Raw genomic sequence first — 19,422 nt, forward strand, 5'->3', positions numbered from 1 at the left:
TATGATACAAAGACAGAATTCTAAACTCTAAGAACCTCTTCTTGTATGAACCTTCACTTGATCTGAGCACGATCAAGATTTTCCTGCACGAAATTGCAAACAATTCACCGGTTCCACGACCTGCTTGCGAAATCCCCCGATCTCCAAACGCAACGCTGCGGCTGAATATGTTCTGCAAACGTGACTCCCAAACCCTCAAGAACACTCCAGTTCTTGAAGGACAAACCAGTAGGTTTTTCCTAGAAACCCCCTTCAATCTTCGACTCAGCTAGATCCTCGATCGTTCCACTGCAAACCACAGCTAGATCCTTGATCGTACCACTGAACGTTATCTCGATGCTTCTTTAATCCAAAGAACAAGAATGGTTATGTGTAAATGTTCTTGAAGAAAAGTGATTGAGAAGATGAAGAAGATGAAGTCTCTTTCAGGTTTCTAATTGCTCTCAAACAATTGCTCCAACACTGCTTTTGATCTGTGTTCAATTGTTTTCCCTCAATGAATTCGTATTTTTGCACTGCTGTTGTAACCTGTCTTTTATATGCTGCAAAACAGTTGCTGTTATAACATGAAACGGCTTTATGTATTGATGCATAAGGGTGTGTATCGATGCATACTGTAAGTTATGTGAATTTTTGGTGAAATTTATTAATCATGTATCGATGCATAATTCGTGTGTATCGATGCATGTGATTATCTCACTGGTATGTATCGATGCCTAATGCGCATGTATTGATACACAGGCTGTTTCAATTGGTCATGTATCGATGCAGGGATCGTGTGTATCGATGCATAGAGTTTTTTGTCTTCCATGTATTGATGCATGACTCGTATGCATCGATGCATACTGAACAGAAAGGTTTTGTGATTTATCACATGCTGTATGTATCGATGCAGAGGCTTTATGTATCGATGCTTACTGACATAAAATGCATTTTAATTGTTATTTAAAGGGAAGTATCAATGTAGGTTTATATGTACAGTTATGCAACAATAGAGTGGGATGAAAAACATAATAAAACACACATGTATCATGTAATGCAATGCACAACCAACATTTGGATGATGATCACACAATTTGCTATCATTAAAAATTAATTCAAGGTAAAGAATTCTCTCACATCTCTCTCTCTCTCTCTCTCTCTCTCTCTCTCTCTATATATATATATATATATATATATATATATATATATATATATATATATATATATATATATATATATATATATATATATATATATATATATATATATATATATACACACAATATGTGAATTCATCTAGTGTGAAATTTCATATACTGATAATTATGTTTGTGTTGAAATATTTAAATCTGTTTGGTAAGATAATTGCAATTGACTTTTACATCAACAACACAAAAAGAAAATCAATTCGGTGTTCATTGCACACCAAGTGTTTGATAAATTGTCTTAGTCAACTTTTGTTTCTTATTTCATTGGAAATTGATTATCAAAGTGTTAATTATTCAAACGTTATTTTGAAGAATATATTGATTTGTTTTCTCATCATTGTCATACGTTTATTTCATTTAGTTATGGTTTAATACGCATATCTGATTCTTCCGATAACGGTTTGGGAAAGACGAGTGTTGATCTAGAACCGCTTTTTCTTGCCACAGAAAATATTTTTAAAACAAATTTATAATCGAAGAAAATTTTATTTGCAATCTATTCACCCCCGATTCTAGATTGTTGCCCTCGTCTAACAAGAGGTCATGCCAAAAGTGAATGTCATGCTCTTCAAAAGAATATCAAAGTCAACAACAAGAAAGATAGGAAATCAAAAATAGCATATGTGGTATGTTAAGAGAATGAAGTAAGTTCATCTTCATATGAAGAATAAGAAAACATGAAATTAATGTCTTCACATCATTCTGATGATTAAAAAAATGAGGTTAGTGATCTTGAATCATCTTATGATGAAATACATAATTATTTCCTTGAATTGCATAAAGAATGTTTGACTCTTTTTAAAACATGTTTAAAATAAAAGAAAATAATTTTATCTCTAGAAAGTAAGGCAAGTGACATGAAAATAGAATTAGAAAAAGTCAAAAATTTAGCATGTAATAATTGTGAAACACTTGAATCAAATATGTTGAATTGAACCAAGTCTTAAAGAAATATAAGAAAGGTCAATTTGATCTAGAAAATATGCTAAGTAAACAAAGGTACTTTATTGATAGATATGGACTTCGATACTCTAAATTTGATAAACCAAGTACAAAAAAAATTATCTTTGTTAAGACTAACAATAAATTCAATAATATGGAATCAAATAAAGTGGAAGTTGAAATTCATCCTAAGAAGGCTTATGTTAAAAATAATTCTGAAGTTTCTAAAGATATGATTTTTTTTAAGCCTACATGTTTTTATTGCAATACAAAAGGTCATACTCTTAATGCTTGCTATATAAGAAACTTTGGTATTCCTAATGGTGAGTATGTGCAGGTAAGAAAATGAACTAACCCTAAAGGATCCAAAGAATATTGAGTACACAGAAAGTACTATTGATTGGTTCTTGTAGGTATGCTTGAAGATCATGTGCTAAAATTGTAAAATTAAGATTAGTTGTTCAAGATACAAGAAGACTATATGATATGATAAAATTAAAAAGTTTAATTAGTTGAAGATGAATTGAAAAAACGGGCACTTTCAAAGAGCATCTCATTTATATCAACATTGGCATCAAATCATTATGAAGAAAACAAATACTTTAATATATGATGTATCTTTCTCCTATATTACTTTACTTTGGATTTTACTCTTTTTCTTTTTAATAATGTCAAAAAGGGGGAGAAGAGATGGATATTTTTGTTAATTTTTAGAATACAAAAGACAAAGCATGAATTGCAAAATAAAGGGGAAGGTATATAAGATAGGGGGAGGATCAAGTGTCAAACAAAAACTTCTCATCAATATATTTTGTCATCATAAAAAAGGGGGAGGTTGAGAAGAAGATGGTCATCATCTATCTTATTTTAGTTTTAATGAATACAAAAGCTTATCAAAGAAGAAATATCAAAGAATAAAAATATTGGGATCAAGAATCAAGATTGCATAAGCTTATGAATTTTTTAGAAGAAAAGGAAATTGATTTTGATGTTAAGGTACTAATTGCAATTCATTACGTATAAACTTTATATGCTGAGAAAAACTCTCATTCATTCATCTCTAAAGTTTATAAAATATTCATGCATCAAGACATTTCATGCCAAGTCTATTAAAAAACAAAAAAATCATTTTTTTTTCTTTTGTAAATTATGACATTTAAAATCGGCATAATCACACTTCTAGAACCATCTTAATTTATTAAGTTAGTGTAATTGATTAGACATCCATTCTTACTGATTTTTTGACAATTTTTAAGGTGGTAATTGATTACTCCAAAAGTGTAATTGATTATAGTATGTAATTTAAAAAAAATGTGGATCATTATCATTCTAAACTATTGCAAACCTTCATGGAAATATTTCAAAATTATGCATGTATTCAGAGAGGTTTCTTAGAATGTATTTAAGACAAATACATCAGTTTTACAAACTACCTCTTTCATTCAAATTTACATACAATTCAATTTTGTTTTTTGTGATTCATTCATCCAAAACCTTGAAATTGTTTCTGCATAAATTGTCATATCTTTGCAAAATGTTTATGAGAAATTAAGGTTATTATATTTTAATACATTGAAAGAGAAAATTAATTTTTTGTATTGGAATTGATTCAAGAACATTATATATATTTAAATTTTATTTTAAATTTTGCTTTGATCAGTAAGTATGTAGTGACAATTATTTGTAATAGAATGTGGTGTGCTTTTTTTTTATTGTTGATAAAATATGTAATTCAAACCTGAAAAATCAAAAATAATTATTTTGTAGTGTTCAAGTCACCTATATGATACAATCAAAATGAAAAAGAGAAAGAAAGAATGAAAATAGGGCTGACAATGAACCAAATTAACTCGAAAATAGTTCGGAACTCGGTTCGACAATTAAATCGTTGAACTAGGTTCATGAATAAAACAAGCTGAATATGAGTGAAAAACTAAGTTCGTTAACTAAATGAGATGAACTTGAACTATAGACAGTTTGACTCGTTAGATTCATGAGTCAAATCGATTTTATATGAGAAGGATTATATTATCTTTAAGAGTAGATTTAAAGATTTACTTCAAATTTTAATCATATATTGTCTCTTTCATACTAGTTATGACCGTAAAACTGACAATTGCATTTAGAGTCATCCTTGTTGGAGGCATTATGACAATTGTGAAAATAACATGAGTAATAAAAATTGAAAGTGGTGTAATCCTTCTATGATGGAAATGTATCAATTTCTAGTAATTTTTTGTGTACTATTTCATTAAATTTGTAAGGTTAATAGATATTTAGATGAAGTTGTGGATTTTTGAGACAAGTTTAAACTTCAATTAAACCGTTTTTGAATTAGACTTTCAAATGTATTTCTTAAAAGTTGTGTAATTTTTGAATTAGTAGATTTTTGAGACAAAATTAAATTTCAATTTGATAACTTTAATTTTATTTCAATATTTACTTTGTAAAAAAATATTAATTCAAAATGTGAAATATATAAAATAAAAAATGGACTTAAAAAATGACTTTTAAGTCCGTGAAGCAAGCGAACTCAACCTAACAAGATGAACATAACAAATTGACCTGAATTGCTCGTGAACTTATAACGAGTCGAGTTTGAGTTTAGAAAAAAAATTGTATCGAACTTGACCCAAAATTTAAGCTGAAGCAATTCTTAACGAATCGAACTGAGGCGAATTCGACTCGACTCGACTCATTTCCAACACTAAATGAAAAAAAAATCTTCAAAATTACAAACCTTTTTTATATTTCTAATTTATTATAGAAATGGGAAATAAACTCACCAATGAATTAACTCAATATAATGTTTGGCTTTGAGTGGTTTGAAGAGATAATCGAGAAATATATATATATATATATATATATATATATATATATATATATATATATATATATATATATATATATATATATATATATATGTAATATTGATAATAAAGATTTAAAAAAATAGAAAATATACAATAAAAGATTGAGATTAATTACTATACACTGTCAGTGTAAAAAGTTTTACACTATCAATTTATCATCATCACCCGTTTGCATTATTTTATAGATTTTTAAAATAAAAGTCAAACTTATTTTAATATCTAACGTCTAAGATTAACTGACAGTGTAAAATCCTTTTACACTGTCAGTGTATTTCAATTAAATCCTAAAAGATTTATCATCCACCGAAATAATATGAGTACTATAATTTATTTTTTTAACTAAAAAAAATTAAGAATCTCGTGACTTTTATAATGGTAACTAAAGATTAAAAAATTATTAGTAATACTAATTAGAAATTAATAAAAATTAACAGAAAGGTGAAAAAAATACACACCTCATTAGAGATCCTTCTAAATATTGTTGTTGTTGACAAAATGATATGTAGTGAAAAAAGATATTCATATTTGTTTCTACAATTCAAGCATTTCAAAATAAATAACACAGATTGAAGATAAAAAAAATACATAATATATAATATATACGATGAAAGAATAAAAAAACATGAATTTTAAAGTTTTACATTAAAAAAACATAAAATTTAATGTAATTGGATCTACCTGTTCGTATAAGAATTGAACTTGCCAAAAAATTCTCAGATATATCTCCAAAACCAGCACAAACCCATAAATGAGATTTCAAACAAATGATATGTTGGAAATTCGTAAATTCCCGCTCAAGAATTTTATCAAAACTTGATGAATTCCGAACCAAATCTTGATGAATAAGAACCAATCTTTCTGAATGATTACTCTTCTTGTTCTTCACTCTTCACTCGAGTGAATCAACCACACTTTGGTTGCAAGATTTCGCTGCAAAATTGATAATGAGAAGGAAACGAAAAATGAATTGAGGAAGAAAGGAAGATTAAGATTTTCAAGAAAAGGAAGAAGAATAAATTCTACATAGTTTCTCTCTGCACTTATAATTGAAGTTTTATTCATAAAACTGTGTTACAATCAACAATATGGTACCTCCCTATTTATAGACTGAGATTGCTTGCTCCTCATGCAATCTCTAACAAGCAAACTAACTTTTAAAACAAACAAACCTAAGTCAAAATCTTTGTCGAGCAACATGCTTCGACATTTCATTTACACAGTTCGACACTTCCTTGCTTTTGTCGAGCAACTTGTTTAGACACAAGGAATTACAAATCAATACATCACCAAATTCATTGTGTCTAAGCTATCTACATTCATCATGGACCTTAATTTCTTGAACACTTCGACCTGCACTCCTTTCTTCATGAAGTATGCAATCTGATTCTCAGTTATGCAGTGTTCCAAGTTTAGCTTCATATCTGCCACTTGCTCTTGAAGATAATGGAACCTCATTTTGGCGTGTTTGCTTCTTTCATGCACTCTCGGATTCTTCTCCAGTTTGATAGCAGACATGATGTCAATCTTCATGGTAATTGCTCAATGATTCTTCCATGTAATCTCTTCGACCAAATTCACCATCCACGTTGCTTGACATGCACAGAGGGAAACAATTATGTACTCTGCTTCACACGACGACAATGCCACTACTGGTTCTTTTCTTGAACTCCAAGCAACTGATTTACCACCTAGCATAAACACATAGCCAATTATGGATTTTCTATCTTCAGCATCAGTATACCAACTTGAGTCGGTGTAACCCAATAGCTTGCATTTTTTTCCTTCATTAGCTGTTGGAAACAAAATGTCATAGTCGACAGTTCCTTTCAGATGCCTTAGTATCTTCTTCGTCGCTGCTAGATGTGATACATTTGACTTCTGTATGAATCTACTCGCCATACCTACATTGTATTCTATATCTAGGACTTATGTGACAAATGTATCAAAATGATCTAACGAGTCTTCTGTATTGCATTGGATCGACATCATTTTCACCTGTGTCTTTCGATAATTGTAATTTGGGCTCAGTTGGAGTCGAAGTTGGGTTGCAAACTTGCATCTCAAATCTCTTGAGTATTTCACATGCATATCTTCTTTGATGCATCATCAAGCCTTTACTTCTCTTATAGAATTCAATACCAAGAAAGTATGAGAGATTTCCCAAGTCTAACATTTCAAACTCCTCACTTAAGTCATGTTTGAAATCTTCGATCTCCTTCTTGCAACTTCCTGTTATCAACATGCCGTCGGCATAGAGATATAGTATAAGCAATTCTATATTGCTTCTTCTTACATATACCCCATGCTCAGTTGTGCATTTCACAAATTCCTTCTCCCTTAGAAAGCTATCTATCTTCTTATTCCAAGCTCTTGGAGTTTGCTTAAGCCCATACAGGGCTTTATGCAGCCTACATACCCTGTTTTCTTTGCCTTGTTTCACAAATCCAGCTGGTTGTGCAACATAAACCTCTTTATCTAAGGGGTCATTTAGGATTGCACATTTCACATCCATCTGACATATGTGCTAGTTATTCATGTTTTCTAGACCAACAATCAACCTGATAGTTTCGATCCTAGCAACAGGTGCAAAAACTTTGTCGAAGTTGATTCCTTATTTCTGAAGAAATCCTTTCGCCACAAGTCTCGCCTTGTGTCGAGATAATTCTCCGTTGGAATTCAACTTCACCTTATATACCCACTTCACATCGATTGCCTTCTTTCCTTGAGGCAATTTGATACGTGACCAAGTGTTTTTGACTTTGATAGACTCCAGTTCCTCATTCATTGCTTTCACCCACTTCAAATCCTTCCATGCTTCAGCTGCATTGACTGGTTCGACATCTGCATAGAAAGAATCATGTATAATCTCACCTTCACCATCGACCACATCATCGGATGTAACCACACATTCTTGCAACCTTACAGGCATGTGTCTTGTTCTTTGAGGCCTGCTTGTACTTGTTTGACTTGCGATTTCTTCCTGTCAAACTTCTCTTTTGACTTCAGTTGCTGGTTCTTCACATAAGATTCTCATTGAATCCTTATTTTCATTTTCAGTCCAATCTCATTCCTTAAGCTCGTATATGATCACATCCCTGTTGATCACTACTTGCTTGTTCACTGGATCGAACAACTTGTATCCTCCATTCGAATGATATCCTATTAGGATCATTTGACTCGACTTATCATCATGTTTTCTTCTCAACTGATCAGGCACATGTTTATATGTTATAGATTTAAATACTTTTAAATGTCTCAAAATAGGCTTGGCACCAGACCAACATTCTTCTGATGTGATTCCTTCTATCATTTTTGTCGGACATTGGTTCAAAATATATGTTGCAGTCAACACAACTTCTCACCATAATTCCTTGGGTAAATGCTTGCCTTTCAACATACTTCTCACTATATTCATGATGGTTCTATTCTTCCTTTCTGGAGTTCTGTTCTGCTATGGAGTGTATGGTGGCACCACCTCATGCAAAATCCCTTCTTTTTCACATAACATGTCGAAGTCTTTCGACACATACTCTCGATCACCATCAGTCCTCAGAATCTTAAGCTTTCAACCACTTTATCTTTCGACCATATATTAAACTTTGAAAATACCTCGATAACTTCACTTTTCTTCTTGACCAGGTAAGTCCATAGTTTTTGACTGAAATCATCTATTAATATGACAAAGAATTTATTACCTCCAATCGAATCCACTTGAATGGGACGACATACATAAGAGTATATGATTTCAAGAATTGCCTTCGACTTGCTTCTTGCATGCTTGCTGAAGTTGTTCTTCTTCTGCTTTTCCTGTACACATTCCTCACACACTTCATTTGGAATGTCAATTTCTCGTAACCCTTATACCATATTTCTTCTTTCAAATCTCTGATGTCTTTGAAATTAAGATGACTAAGTCTATAGTTTCATATCCATTCATCCCTGATAGTTGCAGTTGCAAGGCACTTGTGCTCCATCACATTAAGTTCAATCATGAAGGTTCTATTTTGAGACATGGGTGCTTTCAAGATTAACTTTCCACTTTAGTCGAGAACTCTAAACATCTTGTCTTAGGTCGACACTTTGTAGATCTTTTCGACCAACTGCCATATGCTGAGCAAATTGCTTTTCATGCCTGGTATGTATAGTACATTGGAATTTACTGACCTCTTGCCATCATTCCTCATAATCAGAACATCACCAATACCTTCAGCTTCTAGAGTATTGTCATTTGAAAATTTTACCATGTTCTTCATTGAGGGTTTCATGTTGACAAACCAATCTTCCCTACCAGTCACGTGTGATGAGCATCCTGAGTCCAAGTACCATTGGTTATGGAATCTTTCTTCATCTTTTGTTGTGACCATCGGCAACATCTCTTATTCTTCATGCTTTGCAAACTTTGTATCAGTTTCATGATTCTTCTATTTTTCAGGACAATCACTTGAGTAGTGACCATACTTCTGACAATTGAAACACTGAATGCGAATTTTGTTAGGTTTTCAATCACCACCTCTTCCTCTACTTGCAACACCACATATTTGGTTGTTTTGGTATGAGGAATTTATCTGACTCGACCAACCTCTTTCTTGCTGATTTTGATCAATCGAATTGTTGCAGCCTCATCTACCTTTGTTGTCAAACCACTTCCCTTTGCCTTTCTTTTCTCTTGTCGATTGCACTTGCAAAGCCACATCACTCATTGACTTGCTTAGAGCTCTTTAAACCATTATTTGTTCATGAGATTCAAGCGTCCCTTGAAGCTCTTCCTTTGTCAATGTTGACAAATGTTTTGACTCTTCTATGGCTACTACCACATGATCGATCTTTGGAGCCAATGACCCTAAGATCTTTGCAACAACCGATCTTGATGTCAACATTTCTCCACATACTTTGATTTGATTCAATAGTTTCGTAACCCTAGTAAAAAAAATCAATTATGGTTTCATTGTATTTCATCTAAAGCAATTCATACTTTCTTTTGGGAGTTTGTAACCTCACCTCTTTCACCTTCTCAGCGCCACCAAATGATTTTTCCAATATTTCCCATGCTTCTTTCGACGATTCTACATCACTGACTTTTTCGAAATTATTTGGATCAACACATTGATAAATTATAAAGGGAGTTTTATAATCTTTCTTCTTTAATTCTTTGTGAGCGGCCTTTTATTCATCCATTGTGTTTTCTGGAATCGGCGTCACTCTCTTCTTCACAAGATCCCATAAGCCTTGACAACAGAAAACAACATTCATCTGTTTACACCAATTCTCATAATTCTGACCCTTCAGAATTGGGAGACTCACCAAACAATATTCATTCGGATGATTCAACGCCATCACATTTTGCTTCCCACGAATCGCTCAGCTAGTGCTCTAGATACCAGATGTTGGAAATCGTCAATTCCTGCTCAAGAATTTCACCAAAACTTAATGAATTCTGAATCAAATCTTGATTAACAAGAATCAATTTTTCTGATTGATTACTCATATTGTTCTTCACTTTTTACTCGAATGAATTAACCACACTTTAGTTACAAAATTTTGCTGCAAAATTGATAATGAAAAGGAAACGAAAAATAAACTGAGGAAGAAAATAAGATTAGGGTTTTCGAGAAAAGAAAGAAGAAAAAGAAGAAATTCTGTAGAATTTCTCTTTGCACTTCTAATTGAAGTTTTATTCACTCAAATGTGTTACAATCAACAATAGGATATCTCTCTATTTATAGACTAAGGTTAAACAATCTCTAACTAACTAACTAACTTTTAAAACAAACAAATCTAAGTCGAAATCTCTATCGAACAACATGATTCGACATTTCGATATTTACACAATTTAACATTTTCTTATTTCGGTCGAACAACCTTTTTTTTAAAAAAAATTACAAATCAACATGAGATTTATTTTTAAAGAAATAGAGACTTCTGATATAGATATAGAAAAGGAAATGGAAAAACCGAGAAGTTTTACTGATTGAAAAAAAAGAGACGTGGGTAATAGTTAATGAAATATAAAAAATATTATTAATTGTTTGTAACTGTAATATCATTTCATCATTAATGTCATTTATACAATTTCATCATCAATTCTCTTTAGTATTAATTCGTTTCTATTCTATAGTCATTTTCAATTCAATTATTTCATCCGTTTCTATTCTATCAATATCATTTCCAACTTTTCAATTTTATACACAAAATATTAAAATTTGTGTAAAAAATAAATACAAAATATTAAAATTGAAAATAGTTAGTAGAATAACATGTAAGCAAAAATGCAGTTTGTTTTAAAAATACATGTAGATATAGAAAATTTATAACCTTTAAAAATCAATAATGTATAAATAATAGTATGCTTAAATGCACTTTTGATCCTCATAGTTTGGACGTTTTAAACAATTGATCCCCTATTACAAAACTTGTGATTTTGGTCCCTTAAATTTGATTGTGTTTGGATTTGCATTATGTCCTATCCAATTTTGATTATGTGTCAATTCATTAATAGTGTGGCAGATACTATTTGGATACATATCAGCATTTTCAAATATTTTAATTCCCACCTGGATATTTTAATGTAGAAAATATTAAAAAAAATATTTTGGAAATTGAAAAAACAAATTATAAATTAGTGAAATAGGAATTAAATTCATCCTCGTTCATTGCTTTTGCTTGTTCTTCAGAAATTGAAACCCTAATCCCCTTTTGGCAACCCCTAATATCCCAATCATCTCCATCATTTATTGTGTGAGTTTTGTATACACATTGAAATTCGTGAAATTCGTGCAATTTGTTACGAAGATGAAGAAGTCTGGAAGTCAAAAGGAGATGGTCAAATACTGTGTAAGGTATGTATTGTTGTCCTTGTGGTCCCTGGTATTAGTTTATGTGTATGTGGAGCATAATGTGGGGACTCCTCAGATTATTGATGATAGTGAATAACTGCTGAATTAGATGCTGAAGATGATGTATAATGCACTGGGTTTAAAAGTGCAGATGTTACTGAGGAAGTCATTATTGTTGAAGAAGTCATTATTGATCCTAATGGTGTTCCTGAAGAAGAAAATATTGATCCTAATGGTGTTGCTAAAGATGATGTCAGTATTGATCCTAATGGTGTTACTGAAGAAGAAAATATTGATCCTAATGGTGTTGCTGAAGAGAAAATATTGATCCTAATGGTGTTGCTGAAGATGATATCACTACTGATCCTAATGGTGTTGCTGAAGAAGGAACTTCTGATCCTAATGGTGTTATTGAAGATGATGTTACTATTGATCCTAATGTTGTTGTTGAAGAAGGAACCACTGATATTGATGAGGATTATGTTGCAAGTGAGGGTAGTTTTGAGGATAATGAATATCAATTTAGTGAAGAATTTGAGGAGAGTGAGATGGACTGGACAAAGGTACTTCCCCAAGAGACTTTAGGTGAGGCTTCTAGCTTCTAAAACAAGAAAGACCAGGCCGAGATGGTCCATGGTGAGAGTGAGGATTCAGACCATTTATATACACCACCAGGGAGTGATGATGAGGATGAAGGCATGAAGTACCCTACCTACAAGTCTGGTCAGGGAATGAAGTTTCAGTTAGGGATGATGTTTACTAACAAAGAAATGATAAGGGATGTTGTCAATGACTATGCCATGGAGAATCAAAAGAATGTATTCATTAAGAAGAATGATTCCAAAAGGATTATGGTTAAATGCACTGATGGTTGTAAGTTCTACATGAGATTTAGCAAGAGGATTGACAACCAGTTTTGGCAATTTGTGACTTTAATTGAAGACCATACATGCCATAAGACTGCTGACAACAAGAGTGCAAAGACAAAGTGGCTTGCCAACAAGTTTGCAAGCATACTTAGACATAGTCCTTCTATGAAACCATCGGGTCTCAGAGCTGAAGTTGTTGAGAGATAAGGAGTGAAACTATCATATGATCAGGCATATAGGGCAAAAAGGAAAGTAATGGAGTTAGATCAAGGGGCTGGTATTGAGAAATTCACTCATTTGAGAAGTTATGGACAAGAGTTATTGAAATCAAATCCTAATAGTACCGTTGTAATACAATGTGCTGATAGTAATGGCAACCATGTGTTTGAAAGAATTTATGTCTGTTTAGAGGCTTGCAAGGCAGGGTTTGCAAAGACATGCATGCCTCTTATTGGGTTGGATGCATATTTCTTGAAAGGGGATTATGGTGGACAATTAATGGCAGCAGTAGAGAGGGATGACAATAACCAAAATTTTCCAATTGCATATGTTGCAGTTGAAGCTGAAACAAAGGATTCATGACAATGGTTTTTAGAACTTCTTATGCACGATTTGGAAGGATACAGTCAGATGTCCTATGCATTTATATTAGATCAGCAAAAGGTAAAGCGTTTATACTTATACTTATGCATTTACTTGTTTACATATTATGCATTTAGATGTTTACATATTATCCATATTTTGCATGTGAAAGAGACTAGTTCCAACTGTTCAAGGCATCTGTGCCAATGTGGAGTCCAGATTATGTGTGAAGCATTTATATGGAAATTGGAAGAAGAAACACCCTGGATTGGAATTAAAGAAATTGTTATGGGCAGCTGCTAGGGCAACAACAGTTCTAGCATGAGAAAGGATAATGTTGAGGATGAAGGCAATGAAAGAGGATGCATGGAAAGATACGTTAAATGCCTATGCTTGCCATTGGAGCATATCACACTTCAGAACATATTCAAAGTGTGACTTAAAAGTGAACAACATGTGAGAAGCATTCAATAGGGCAATATTGGAGCATAGGGAGAAACCTATTATCACTCTATTGAAAGGAATCAAGCATTACATCACCAAGAGGATGACAAGTTAGAAGGAGTTGCTACATGGCTACACTGGATCAATATGTCCTAGAATTCAGTTGGTTATTAAGAAGAATAAGAAGCAAGCACAAGGGTAGAGTCCCACATGGCATGATGATGATGGCCTATCAATATTTGGTGTCACCAATGACATTGAAACTTACTATGTTAACCTGAAAAAGGAAGCTTGCTCATGCAGAAAGTGGGATTTGTCTAGTATACCTTGTTGTCATGTAATTTCCTGCATATGGAACATCAAGAAACAACCTGAGGATTATGTTACTGCATGCTATAAGTCTGTTTTATTTTTGTATACTTATTTTATTTTGTTTTTCTATACTTGGTATGTTTTGTTTATGGACATTTATTATGTTTTGCTTAGGAAATCTACATTTATGGACACTTACTCAAACATTGTGTATCCAACCAATGGACCACAATTATGGCCTGTAGATGATCTGAATACAATGACACCACCAGTGATGAGGAGAGCCATAGGCAAGCCAGAAAAACAGAGGAACAAGATGAATGATGAACCTAGAAATCTCCACATACTAACAAGGAGGTTTTCAACTATCACATGTGCAAAATATGGTGTTATGGGATATAATAAGAGGAGTTGTAAAGGCAAAAGGGCAGCTGATAGAGAAATTCCAAAGGGTGGTAATAAGTCAAATAAGACTAAAAAAGTGAAAGGTGGAAAGGGAACAAAAAAGTCCAAAGAAAAGCAAACAGAAATTGCACAAAGTTCACAAGCTCCTCAACCTACTCAAGAATAGTTTCATTAAGACTTAAGTAGTTTATGACTTATTTTAGTTGTATTGTATGACTTAATTAGTTTATGACTTAAGTAGTTTATGACTTAAGTAGTTTCATTTTGACTCAAGTACTGTCTTGGATTTTATTTTGGATGTTCATATATTAATGTTCAAACAAGGTCAATGTTAAGTATATTGATTGTATATTGATGTTCATTTTGAAAGTATTTTGAATTCGATTTATATGAGTCATGTATATTGGTTATATTAATGTTCATTTTGACAGTATTTTCAATATATTAGATAACATTATCAGTACTTTATAACATGCATATCCTCATTACAAAATAACAAAATAACAATTGTATCAGACAACATTAGAACTTAATCAGTACTTTCATTTAAATTCTATTACAATATTATATCAGACAACATAAGAACATAACCTAAAACCTAATTAACCTATTTCATCAATGTTATCCTAACAAATGCAAACAACATAACAAGCAATAACATCCAATTAATCTTCAACTGTTTCTTCAACATCTTCACTTTCATCTTCAATTCTTCCTCTTTTGCTTTGTAAGATTTAATCGTCGTCTTCTCTTCATTTATGTTCTTTAATAGAGCAGATATTAACTATTTTGCCCTGGGATTCATCTCCTCATCCAATCAAACAAAGTGACTGCATTTCTTGAAACCTTGAACCTTTAAGCATCATTGGAGATGAAGTTGTAAACATCAACATATCAGACCATTAACATTGAATATGTAAACTTCAATGGAGATCCTTATACATACCTTATACATCCCACATCCATAGAACCTTATACATCAATGGAGCATCCAAACCATACTTGCATACATACCTATAATGACTTGAAGATCTACTTCCATGGCTGAAATCGAATTGTTGCGACATCATCTATAGAAACGCTTGAGGAGATGAAAGAAAATGTTTTTTGCAAACAAACGATGAAGGAGATAGTTCAAATATGAGGTTGCAAAAAAACGATGAAAGAAATGTTGCAGAAATATGGGCACGATGAAGAGGATGAATTTAATTCCTATTTCACTAATTTATAATTTGTTTTTTCAATTTAAAAAAAAAAGTTTTTAATATTTCTACATTAAATATCCAAGTGAGAATTAAAATATTTGAAAATGATGACATGTATCGAAATAGTACATGTCACGTCATTAATAAATTGACACATAATCAAAATTGGATATGGGATCATGCAATCCAAACGCAATTAAATTTAATGGACTAAAATCACAGGTTTTGTAATAGGGAGATCAATTATTTAAAACACCCAAACTAGGGGACCAAAGATGCATTTAAACCTTAACTTTATTACATTATTTATTTAGATAAGAAAAATATCAACAAAAAAAAACACTGTAACCGCTAAAAATCTATTAAAAAATCTTAAAGGTTTATTTTTATAGATATATATTACACCTAAGTAAAATTTATTGAAGTTTATTTTTTCTTTTTAATTAATTATAAGTTTAAATATTATTTTAATCTCCACTAAAAAGTTTTTTTCTAAAGAATCTCTACTAAATTATATGATTTCTAATTTTGATCTCTATATAAATTTTATTATTTCTAATTTTGATTTCTATAAATAAATTATGAAATTATAAAAGATATTGAGAGAAATTTTGATAGTTGAATTATTATTATTATTATTATTATTATTATTATTATTATTATTATTATTATTATTATTATCACTATTATTATTATTATTATTATTAAAGATAAAACTTAAAAAGTAGAGAAATAGGATAAATTATATTTTTTAAATAAATGTTTAAAAAATTATTTATATTACAAAGTGTATAAATATTTTTTGAAAATATCAACTTAGAATAAATGTAGTTTATTTTAAAAAAACAAAAATGTCATAGGTTATATTTTTAAAATCTACAAAATAAAATAAAAATTGAAATTAGCAAAGGTAAAAAAATTTAAAGACTTTTTTTAAGGTTTTATAATGATGCATTATTCATTTTTATTATAGAATGATAAAAATAATAAAATGGATACTTTGATATTTACATTTTTATTATTATTATTATTATTATTATTATTATTATTATTATTATTATTATTATTATTATTATTATTATTATTAAAGATAGAAGTTAAAAATTAGAGTAATAAAATAAATGATATTTTTTTAAAAGTTAAAAATGAGAGGCTTAAATGAGATTTTTTAATAAAAATTCATATTGGAGACTTTGCGAAGGCGACACGTCAGCAAAACTTAGCTTGCTTAAATAAAATTATAAAAGATAATGAAAAGAAAAAAGAATTATTTGGAATGAAGAAAAAAATGCTCTGACGATTTTGGAAGTAATGCTGACCTAACCACAACTTCTTCTTCTTCTTCGATTTTCACCATGGAAGTCCATCTTCTCTTTCCTGAAACGTCTTCTTCTCCTGCTCAATTGCAAAAGCCCCCAACTCTCTTCATCAATCCACAACCCATAGTCCAAAAATATATTGTTCAAGCTCTCAATGTAAACTCTAACGTTTCTCATGTCCCAACATCTCAATTACCTCAGACATGCTACAAAGGGGATTGTTTAGCCATATCAATTCTCGAGGAGGAATATTTGGCGGGGATTGAGGCTTGCAAACACAACCTTCACGGTCATTTATTTAGCCCGAAGGGGCGACTCTAATAATAGTCGTGGCTTTGAAAAACAAACTTTCTCCTTTATGGAATATCCTTGGTCGTTGGGGGATAACTTCTCTCGGGAAAGGTTTTTATGAGCTTTCTTTCTCCTCCCTCGAAGATGCGAAGAGGGTTATGTCCAACGGTGGCTGGAATATTTCGTCGGGTACTCCCAAGCTCTTCCCCTGGTCTAAAGACTTTAACCCTAATCTTCATAGATCATCAAATTTCCATGTTTGGATTCATTTGTTTGGTCTGGATCAGGAGTATTGGTGTTCTAACATTTCATTTGCGCTTGCGAGTAACATGGTAACCCCAATTTGTACTAATTATGTTGCTTCCAAATCAATGTTCGACCAGCCTTTTGGACATTTCGCAAGAGTCCTTGTTAATGTTGATCTCATTACACCCCAGGTCTTTAATATTTTGGTGGAGAGACAAGGGGTTGCATTCTTTTTTGATACCGAATACGAAAATTTTCCTCTTTTTTGTTCTGCTTGAAAGGTCTGTGGATTCCTGTAAAAGGATTAACAAAAACGACAATGCTCTTGCAACCAAGAAGAGAGTAAGCCATAAAAAGATTTATGTCTCGGTTTTAAAAAGATAATATAAAATATACAAATGGTTTGGAAAAGGATTCAACAACAAATGTTGACAACTCTAAACTCGTCTACATTAATGGAAATAGTCATATCATTGCCTTCGAAAATGTTGATTTGAACAATTCGTAAATACATTTTGATCAAATGGGAGAACATCAAGCTGAAGTGAGTGGTGTTGTGAAGTCTCCAATTTAAAAAAAAAATCAGCTCACCATGAGGTTACTGAAGAAGAATCGTTGGAATATGACGATATCTCGTTCGATAAGAAATTCATGGATGCAACACAAATCACTGAAGATGATAGTGATTCTATTGAAAATTCTCTTGTCAGCAACATCAACAAAAATAAAAAATTCTCCATGGTTCTTGGGAAGCTTTGGCAGAAAATCATAGTGACTAAGATAGGGATCCTTATGAATTAGAAGACTCCCCAATTGAACCTCTTGGTTTCATCTTGATCAGAGGCAAGAATAAAAAGAAAAAAGTCAAGTTGGCTAGCGGATACATCACCCGATCTAAGGTTGGCCAAACTGCTCCTTTGAGATGATTTGTCTTTATTGGAATTCGAGGGGTTTGGCTAATAACCCCACTAAATTGGCTCTTAGAATATTAATCACTAAAAACAAACTTGGTTTCCATTTTATATCTGAACCTTGGATGAGTTATGAGAACTTCCCCCAAAATTTCTTTTCCAATCTTGGTTTGAAGCTTATCTCTGTTAATGAAAGGCCCAACAACATTTCTAATTTATGGTGTTTTTGCAAATGTTCCTTCAATCCTTTTATCTTATCTATTGGCGAGCAGCATATTGCTTTCACTTCTACTTTTGAGAATAAATGTTTTAAGTTGATTTCCATCTATGCATCAACTAGCTATCTCATGAGGATATTTCTTTGGCTTGATTTATCTTTTATCATCTAGAATCACAAGATACCTTGGAGCATCTTCGATGACTTTAATGTGGTAGTTGGTGCTCATGAGCATCTTGGAGCCTTATCCCTGCTAGACTCCCTATTCAGGAATTTCAAGATTGGTCCAATCAAAATGAGTTTCTGCATTTTCCCACTATTGGAGATTATTACACTTGGTCTAATGGTAGAGTTGGTAGATCTAGAACTCTCAATAAAATAGATAGATTAATATGCAACATGGAATGGCTCACTCTTTTCAATCAAAATTCTTATTGCACTCTAACTAAAGTAAGATCTGACCACTTTCCTTTGTTGCTTAATTTCAATATTTCCCTTGTTTTTAATGCTAGTCAATTTAAATTTCAATAAATGTGGATTGCTCATCCTCTTTGCTTAGATGTTATTAAACCCTCTTGGAATTTGAAAGTTTCAGGTTGCCCTATGTTTATCCTTTTTGACAAGCTCAAGGTGCTCAAAAACAGTCTGAAGATCTGGAATAAAGAAACTTTTGATAATGTCCACCCATTAGCTAGTGATTCCGAAGAGAAGATGAATATTATGTAGGTCAAGATCCAACTTGATGGTTACTCTGAGACTCTCAGGTGCGAGGAAAAGTTTTTC

The 19,422-nt window shown here is 31.8% G+C and overlaps 1 protein-coding gene across 1 annotated transcript; it reads right to left on the reverse strand.

The window, feature by feature from the left end:
• Window positions 1-6,544: 6,544 nt before the first annotated feature.
• Window positions 6,545-6,904, reverse strand: LOC127136443 (secreted RxLR effector protein 161-like). The gene has a single exon (XM_051062998.1). It carries the CDS (start codon window positions 6,902-6,904, stop codon window positions 6,545-6,547), a length of 360 nt encoding a protein of 119 aa, XP_050918955.1.
• Window positions 6,905-19,422: the final 12,518 nt, after the last annotated feature.

The sequence above is a fragment of the Lathyrus oleraceus genome, chromosome 4 (genome assembly GCF_024323335.1).
Source record: "Lathyrus oleraceus cultivar Zhongwan6 chromosome 4, CAAS_Psat_ZW6_1.0, whole genome shotgun sequence".
Classification (NCBI taxonomy): Eukaryota; Viridiplantae; Streptophyta; class Magnoliopsida; order Fabales; family Fabaceae; genus Lathyrus; species Lathyrus oleraceus.

Coding starts and splice junctions, on each gene's coding strand:
- LOC127136443 (XM_051062998.1), bottom strand. CDS start 6,904: ATGGCGAGTAGATTCATACAGAAGTCAAATGTATCACATCTAGCAGCG.